General features: G+C 53.2%; 1 protein-coding gene across 2 annotated transcripts; it reads left to right on the forward strand.

Annotated features, from left to right (window-relative positions):
* The first annotated feature begins 1,057 nt into the window (after window positions 1-1,057).
* On the forward strand, window positions 1,058-6,972 carry CDKN2C (cyclin dependent kinase inhibitor 2C). Of its 2 annotated transcripts, XM_084528399.1 has the most exons (3): window positions 1,058-1,197; window positions 1,557-1,697; window positions 5,186-6,972. In XM_084528399.1, exons 2-3 carry the CDS (start codon window positions 1,569-1,571, stop codon window positions 5,555-5,557), a joined length of 501 nt encoding a protein of 166 aa, XP_084384525.1. In that variant the 5' UTR covers window positions 1,058-1,197; window positions 1,557-1,568; the 3' UTR covers window positions 5,558-6,972. The 2 variants fall into 2 exon arrangements, with proteins under 2 accessions (XP_084384525.1, XP_084384524.1); XM_084528398.1 differs by lacking the exon at window positions 1,058-1,197 and having other exon boundaries at window positions 1,204-1,697.
* Window positions 6,973-8,897: the final 1,925 nt, after the last annotated feature.

Raw genomic sequence — 8,897 nt, forward strand, 5'->3', positions numbered from 1 at the left:
GGGGGTCTCCGAGCGGGGCCGTGCCCGCGGGCAGGTGGCGGCGGGAGGCAGCGCGGCGCCTCCCGGGGCCGAGCCCCCCCCCGTGTATTTAATTCCTCCGCTCCCCCCTCCCCGGGTTCCCGTCCCCCTAGGCCTCAGCGGTGCTGCCACCAGCGACCTGCCCGCTATGGCCGCTCGGGGCCGGGAACGGCGGCGGGGCCGCGGCCGGGGCCGGGCGAGGGGCGGGCGGTGCTGGCTGCAGGGCCTTCCTGCCCGGCCGGCCGCATCTCGGCAGCGCCTCCTTAAATCTCTGCCGTTAAAATGTGGGCGGGTGTTTCAACTCAAAAAGCGCTCAAATTTTTTTTCTTTTTAAAAAAAGCTGATGAGGTTAAAAAAAAAAAAAAAAAAGGGAGGGGGGGGGGGAAGGAAAAAAAAAAAAAAAGAGAGAGAGAGGAGAGAGAGAGCGAGAGAGAGAGAAACCGGCTTGGTGTCCGTAGGAAACAGAAGTAGCGATTGTTTGCGCTTAAAAAAGGGGGAGCGCGGAGCCGCGGGAGGAGGCAGCGAGCGCGGAGCGGCAAGTGCAGCGAGCGGCCGGGCGGCCCGCGGCGGAGCGGCGGCTGTCACCGGGAGCCGCGGCCGGGAGGCGGCACCGCGGGGCCGGGGAGGCGGCGGCGGGCACCGGGACGCTGCCACCGGCGCCGCCGCTGCCCCCCCCGCCGGCTCCCCCGGGAGCTCCGGGCCGGACAGCGGCAGCACCAGCAGCAGCAGCACCAGCAGCAGCAGCAGCAGGAGCAGGAGCAGCAGCAGCAGCAGGAACGGCAGCACCGAGAGCGGCGACGGCTCCGCACCGCCGCTCCCCCGCGCCCTGAGCCCGGCAGCCGCCGCCGCCCCGCTGGATGCTCCGCAGCCGCCGCCGCCGAGGGCGGCCGCCGCCGGCCGGGATCGCGCCCGCCCGCTGCGCCGAGGCTCGGCGAGGCCGCGGCTCTGAGGCTGCGGCGGGGAGCGAGAGCGGCGAGGGAAGGGAGCGAGCCCCGCGGCCGCAGCCCGGCCCGCCCCGGGGGCCGCTCGGACTCGGACTGCGCCCTCCTGCTCGGCCCCGGGCGGAGGCGGCCGTGGGGATGCCAAGGGGGCTGCCGAGCGGGAGAGGACGAGCACTGCCAGAGAAGACTTTTCCTCGGAGCTGGTGCTGCTAAGTCTCAGATCCCGACCGCGAGCAGGGTGGGTTGCTTTCTTCTTCCAAGATCTCAGGTCTGAGTGAGTCTCCAGTGTACGCGTATATATGTTACGTCTAACATATAGGATATATTGCCTAGCTCTTAATAGCTTTCCCCCCCGAAAACGGCCAAAGTCTTTAATATGAGTTACTCTATATGTGGAAGCAAAGAAATCTTCTTTCAAGTGGAGCTGCAGTTTTGCTGAATAATCACGTGTGAGTTAGGGGCGGGCTCTTGGCAAGGAGTTTTTTTACGAGTATTTACTACAAGGTCTACTCCAGAAGATTAACCATCCCAATCCTTCTGTCAGTCTCCGATGCCATGCCTGGTTAAAAAAAAATCTCATCTTTTTCCGATCGTCAGTCACCCTAAAGAATGGCCGAGCCTTCTGGGAACGAGCTGGCGTCCGCGGCTGCCAAGGGGGACCTAGTGCAACTTACTAATTTGTTGCAAAAGAATGTAAACGTCAATGCACAAAATGGATTTGGGAGGACTGCGCTGCAGGTTGGTATCCAGAGAGGGAGAAAAATATTTCATCACTGCTACCTACGTGACCCGGGTTTCCAAAAAGACAACGTTTTAAACAGGCTGGTGGACGAAATTCGAGTGTTTTTAAAACTCGTTGGATGCCATTTTTTTATAACTTTAGTGGCTCCAACTCCCAAAAATGACGTACTTGAAATAAAACTGGTCAAAACCATTAGTTCAGTCGGGGATCACCCTCAATGTCAAACGGGCTGCAAGTTTAGTAATATTTTGTAACTTCGTGGGGAGGAGGAAGAGAATGAAAGAGATGAGATGAAAAGAAATCATCTTAGGTGAGCAGGATTTCAGAGCAGGTCTGTAAACACATATGTGCTATGATTTGAAGCTTAGAATCCTTCTCCCCCCCCCTCCCCTCCCCTGCAGTGTGCTTTTAAAACATGACTTTTCTCGATTCTGGGATCTGCTGTAGATGGTACTTTTCCTTTATACGCTGTTTGTGACGAATGACCTTTCTCGTTTGGAAGCATGCTGCACAGAACCGAGTACCTTAGATGTACATTAATAGCGAGCCGTACGAGTTGCAGTTCCATCTGAATCACTTGCCTTTTCATTCATAATTAAGCCTTAAAAATCTGAATTTTCAGATCGGGTAGCAAGGCAGTGGTTCCAGCTCTTTCGTTTCTGATCGTATAGGGTGCTGTGTCCTAATTTTTTAAGCGTGGAGCTGTGCAGGCAGGATTTGGATCTCATCCAACTGCTAACTATTGGAGCTGATGAAAGATTTTTTCTTTTAATATTATCAGATAATGATGGCGAAAAAGGTAGAATCCGTAGCTAACAGCCAAAGGGGTGGTTTATAAATCAGGGGGAAATGTGTGGTTATTTCTGCTGGAGGTGAGGCAGTGAGACGTGGAAGCAGAGCTATAGGTCTTTTTAATTTCACACGTCTGAAAAATCGTTTGTTACCTCCTCTGCCCCCCTCCCCCGAAACCATGATAATCATTTCTGAATTTTTGCTTTTAAAAAAAGCACACGGCTTGCGCACGAACCCGGGATATTTACAGCTTTTTGGCTTAGCATCAACGTGCTAGATTTCGAAAATAAGCACCTCTTGCTGAAAAGCACCGACCACCCTCGGTGGGCGATTTCGCGCAGGCTCGGGGGCCGTGGGATCGCCGTGGGGCTGCTGTCGCCCGGCCGGGGGACGGGGCGGCCACTTGCAGCCACTTTTTTTTGGGAATGAGGGGACCGAGAGGAGCAACTTGCAGAGAGTAACTCCTCTGAGAAAGCAGGAAACTTTTAGCCTGATGCTTTATCCTCAGGACGAGGGCTGAAAACCGATTTGTGCCACAGTGGTGTCTTTTGCTAAAAGGGGCGAGCGGTCCGGATCCCAACCCGAGGGCTGTTTTCCACAAAGGCTGAGCACCCGGCTGTATTAAACGGGCATCCGTGCCCTAACAATGCTCCTCGGTGCAGCTCGCTCGTAACTGAGCTAATGAACCACAACAAAAAATCAAAACAGGAGAATCTGTCTACTTATTTTCAATATGTATCATCCTGAAATGTGTTGTGGGTGCGTGACCACGCTCGAAAGAGTTCTCTGTCAATGCAGCCTCCAAAATTGAGAGAATCTCTCAATAATCTCTCTCTCAATTAAAACGGGGAGACTGCCTAATATTAATACCAGCGAAAATATATATATTATTCTGGATTTATGTTTAATTAAACATAAAACCCAGCCTGTCTTCCCCTGTACTTTTTATTTCTGATGAAGTGTACCTATGCAGGCCTCAAATACATGTCCTGCCCTTATGGTCTCCGCAGAATTATTCAATTGCTGCTCTCTTCTTCTCTGCCTCTCTCCCCAGAAGCGAAACTTTACAAAATCGGGGGCATTTGCAGTGCAGCTGTAGCCCTCGCCCAAACGGCATCACCTTTTTTATGGTTTTCTCCCCCCCACATCTCTAAACGAAGCCTCCAGTCCCCTAGCCTGCCTTCCTCGAACATACAAAACTCCCACTTGAACCAAATACATGTTTTGAATCCACAAATAACACAGCCTGGGCCCTCGAAAAGGGACTAAAATGTCCCGATTTTACCAGAGAAAGAGGGATCACAATGCTCTTGTTTTCTTTTGCATCTTTTCCATCTCTGTTCAGAAGTGAAAGAAGTGGCACAAGAAGTGCACGGAGCATTGTGGCACAGATAAATGTCCTCCCCTGAATCCCTTTCTGCCTTATCTGCTGCTCTGCTCTTCTCTGGAGATAAAATAAATATACCGGGTTATTTTACACTCCAAAAGCTGCAGAAATTATATTGATTATAGTGTTGTTATTTTTTTTTTCTTAAAAAGCCTAATGCATATTTTTCACAAGGAGAGGATTTTAGCAAATGCCTTGTAGAAATTGTACATTATGCTAAATCTAATGCACTCTGATATTAATTTGTGCTGATATATTATTTTTTTTGCAAGATTTTCAAATAATTTCTAAAGAAAAAAATGATTTTTTTTTTTCGAATTTGCCACTTGCAGTAAGACCAATTACAAGAACAGGAAAATACTGCCTATAGGTTGGAGAATATACATTACTATGTTAATTTCTTAGAGCCTTTGAGAAAACAAAAAATGAGGAATTTGGGGGAAATCGGTGCAAGCTATTAAACCCTAAATAAGAGAAATTTGCTTGCTAATTATAATAGTTTTATGATGCAATCAGGAAATTTTAAAGAAACATTTTTTTTTTCTTGAGAGGAACAGTCAAAAAAAAACAATAATTGTTTTTTTAAATAGGATTTTTTTAACAACATAATATAGCCATGGTTTAGTGATAATAAAATTATGGAAGCATAATATAATACAGTGGTTTTAGGAGAAAATTGATGGAACTTTGAAACATTCCTTTTAACTTCCCCTTTTTGGGTGACATTATGAGAGTCAAATATTGGGGAGAAAAAATTCTTTAAGCATTTATTTTTCTTAGCAGACAGAACTATGGCACAGGACAAATATTTGCTTTATGATAATACACAGACAATGTAAACACCTGAGAGCTTATAAAAACACATTCTACATTTTCTATCGCCGAGGTAAAATATCTGTTCCTCGGAGACCCTGCATGTGATATTTAACAGCATCAGACAATAAGGCAAAGGTGTCTCAGTGCTCGTGCAAATAAAAGCGAGCCATACTTAATTTTGGCATGCTAAAAAAACGAGATAACTTGCTGGAAAAGAAGTCTCTGCAGCCCCCTTCCCCTCTGCCTGCTTCGGGCATTAATCTCTGTGAGCCAGAAAGCTATTGCCACCCAGATGATAACATCTTTCGTAATATTACTGAGGTCAGGGTGGGGAAAAAAATAAAAATAGATGCTGTGGCGTGTCGTTAGTTGTGTAGCAGGGCTGATTTCAGGACTGACACAGGGGGAAGTGAGGGCTGGGGGGCTGGGGCAGGCTGCAGCGAGGGGGGCAGCTCCCCGAGGTGTTCACCTCTCCTTTTTCTCCCCCAGGTAATGAAACTCGGCAATCCCGAAATTGCCCGGCGGTTGCTCATGAGCGGTGCGAACCCCGACCTGAAAGACAGTACCGGCTTCGCCGTGATTCACGACGTAGCCAGAGCGGGTTTTCTGGACACTTTGCAGACTCTGCTGGAGTTTAAAGCCGACGTTAACATCGAGGATGCCGAGGGCAACCTGCCCCTGCACCTGGCCGCGCAGGAGGGCCACGTGCCGGTGGTGGAGTTCCTGCTGAAGAGCACGGCCAGCAAGGTGGGCCACCAGAACAAGCGGGGCGACACCGCCTACGACGTGGCCAAGCTCTACAAGCGCAGCGCCGTGCTCCGGCTGCTGGAGGGCGGCCGCCCCCCCGCCGCCACCGACTGAGGGGGGCCCGCCCGGACGCTGAGCCCGCCGGCCTCCTGCCTCCTTCTCCCCTTCCCCCTCCCCGCCTTTTAATAACGTCGGGTCCCACCTTCCTCCTACTTTGGCTTTTTTTTTTTTTTTTTGGATAGCGCAAAGCCGGAGAAATTGCCGAGGTGGGTTTTTCTTTTTTTTTTTTTTTTTTTTTTTTTTTTTTATAGAGGATTCAAATGGTCGAAATCCGCCCCACCGGCAATTTCTGCCTCCCCTCCCCATGTATATGTCGGTCACTCCTATGTAGCTTCCCACTAGCGGCTTCTCCCAATTTACCTTAGCTCATTATTAATCCAAAAGCCACCTTGTCACCTGCTTCTCGGCGTGCTAAGGGCCCTCCTGCACCCCTCCGGGCTCCGCAGCCCCGGGGGGAGCGGGGAGCCGAGATTTGGGGCCCCGCGGGGCCCCGCAGCGGGCCGGGGGTGTCGCTTGGCAGCTGGGGGGGCTGCCTGCAGCTCGCCCTTACCAGGAGCTTGTAGACGTAGGGCGCTTACCTCTCCAGCTAGATGCCACTTCTCCCCTCTGTGTATTTAAACTCGCACCGAGCTGCTTTTCAGTTTAGTTACCAGAAACAACCTGAGCGGCGTTTTTCATTGCCAGAGGTTTCAACGAGTTCAGCTTAGCGCTTCGTGTTCACTGTGTGCACTGGAGAATACAGTTTTCCTAGCTTCAAACCAGCAGATAACCATTGTCAGAGCAAAGAGTGTCAGCAGGCTGTAACGCGACAAGATTTCTGGTCACTTAATAAGCTGAGCCCAGTCTAGATGCTCTTAAGAAACGATTGCTTTCCACCAGCTATTCTGTTTTGTCTGGGAAAAAAAATAAAATAACAATGGTAGATGCCTCTCACAAAACATGAATATTTGAATACGGTGAAACTGAGGAAGCAACACGTTTGGTCTTTGTAGAGTTCTATTATTCCTTGTACCTAAAAACCAATTTAACCCTTGAAAATGTTCCCTTGCAATGTAGTTGAGTGTATTCACAAGACCAAACCTCATTTCCCTCTCCGGCTGCAAGGGGAGCTGAGGATGCTCAGCGCCTTGTCGGGGGAGTGTAGCAGGAAACTTAACGTTGGTACAGAGGTGCTCGACAGATGGGCAGTTGAAAGTGGATAATTTTGGATAATCTAATTTTTAATGGCACAAAATAGTTTTTACATCAACTTAAAATGAATAGATAGCTACAAAACAGCACTTAAAAGAGGAGAGAGCGCATATTAGTTTGCGTTTTCCCTCTTAAAAAAAAATATTTTAGCCCCACGGAATCAGTCACTATTGTTTTTAAGTAAAAAAATTAATAATTTCCTGCAAGTGTCCGCGCCGTTGCCGTACTCTGTGTCACGCTGCTGTGTTTTCTGATTAAAAACCTCTGCGAAACGTAAAGCTCTGCGCGCGTCCCTTCTTACCTCTGCCGGCCAGGGCCGTGCGGGCAGGGCCGTGCCCCGCACCGCTCCCGGGCCCCGCAGCCCCCCGCAGCCCCCCGCAGCCGGAGGCCAGCACCGGGCGGCGAGGGGCCCCCGCCCGGCTTCTCCTTCACCTCTGCCATGGAAGAAGCCCATCCAAGACCTGTCCCGAGCTCCGCCAGCCTCCCACTTACGCCGTGCCCAAGTTTTACCGGTGGCTGGAGGAAACAACTGGTTTCCCGAGAAAAAAAACCGCCCCGCCTAGGCAGAAGTAGCGGCTTTTATTGCGTGCCAGAAGGTCCCGTTTGAAGCAGGGCTGCTTTACATCCCGGGCAAGCCTATAGCTCCGGCGGGTGAGTCACGGCCATGCTGCGGCCGGTTTAAAGGTAAGCAGCCAGCGCTTTTCCAGCTGCCTGCTGCCTGTGAGCGGCTCTGTTCGTGGGCAGCAGCACCCTGCAGGAGGGCCCGGGGTCTGCCCCAGGACCCCCTCGGAGCCGTCCCCAAAGAGCCGGGCTCTGCAAAGCGGCGGGGGCTGCGGGAACGCCGGCGCCGAGTTACCGGGAGATGCGAAAAGGCAGCGTGGGAGACGGAACGAAATGTTACCGAGAGCTTCGCTCGGGGCGGAAAACAACAGAGAGGCGACTTTCCCGGGCAGGAGCAAAGCCCAGGAACTGGGAGCACCCAGCGCAGCACCCAGCCAGGGTGCCCGAGCAGCCAAAATCCCAGCGGGCACCCAGAGGGCGGGCGGCGGGGGGGCACCGCCGGGCACCGGCCCGGATCCGAGCTGAGCTGGGCACAAAAGTGGGCACAGAGCCCCGTGCCCTGCTCGGGGCTGCGAGGACGAGCACTTGGCCTTCGCTTCCCGAGGATCCCGGGGGGGACGGCGCGGTCCCCCCGAGCTGGGCAGGTCCCGGGGGATGCTGGAGGCAGCGCTCGGTCCCCGGGGACGGGCGAGGTGCGGGGCCACCGGGGTGCCCCCGGCTCCGCGGCCAGCCCCGGGCACGGCGGGGGAGCGGCGCGGCGAGGAGCCAGCCCCGTAGCAAGAGGCGCTGCGTGGCTGCCAGGCGGAAAGGGTTAAAGCGGCCGCAAAAAAAAAAAAAAAAAAAAAAAAAAAAGCCGCTTTTTGGGGGCTTTCGGGAGGCAGAAAGGTGGCTTGTCCCCGAACGGACCTGGCAAGCCGGGAGCAGGCAGACGTTACGATCCGCTGAGCGCGGTGAAATTGCCACGGGGGATTCAAAAAAATAATAATAATTTATGAAATAAAAAAGCCAAAAGGCTTTTTTTTTTTTTTTTTTCCCGAGAGGGGAAAACTGCCCTTGTATTTCTGGGGGCTGCGTGGCGGGGCGAAGAGGGGGGGGCGAAGCCGGGCAGAAAACGAAGGCGAGCGGGCGGGCTGAGCCGGGCAGGGCTCTCTCCGTCCCCGAGGAGCCGCAGCCCGTCCCGGCGCTGCCTGCCCCGGGGCACAAGCTCTCAAAATGTCGGTGTCGGCCCAGGGCTCCCCGGGGCGGCGGGGGTCGGGCGCCGAGGTGCGGGGCGGCTCGGGCCGGCCCCGGGGGCCGCGCCGCGCCGGGGCGGGCTGGGGAGGGAAGGGGGGGGCCCGCCCGGCTCCGAAACCGTTAGGTTGTCTTCTACGGCTCCTTTCCCCTTTCTCTTCCTGTCCAAATATTTTTAAATTTACGCGCCTTAAATAACAGTCTGATTTTATTTAGTTAGTTTCCTCCGCCGCCGCTTCGCCCCGGCCCCCCCCCGCCGCCAGGGGCCTGGGGCGGCCGCAGCGCAGCGCCCGGCGCCGCCACCGCCACCTTCCCGCCGCCGCTCCGCTCCTCCCCGGCCTTTTTTTTCTTTTTATTTTCCCCTCTTTCTCACTTCTTTCTACCCCCTTATTTTTTATTTCCCCTTCCCTCG

The sequence above is a fragment of the Aythya ferina genome (assembly GCF_964211825.1).
Source record: "Aythya ferina genome assembly, chromosome: 8".
Classification (NCBI taxonomy): domain Eukaryota; kingdom Metazoa; phylum Chordata; class Aves; order Anseriformes; family Anatidae; genus Aythya; species Aythya ferina.

Coding starts and splice junctions, on each gene's coding strand:
- CDKN2C (XM_084528399.1), top strand. CDS start 1,569: ATGGCCGAGCCTTCTGGGAACGAGCTGGCGTCCGCGGCTGCCAAGGGG. Junction 1,698..5,185: donor TTGGGAGGACTGCGCTGCAG/GTTGGTATCCAG, acceptor TTTCTCCCCCAG/GTAATGAAACTCGGCAATCC.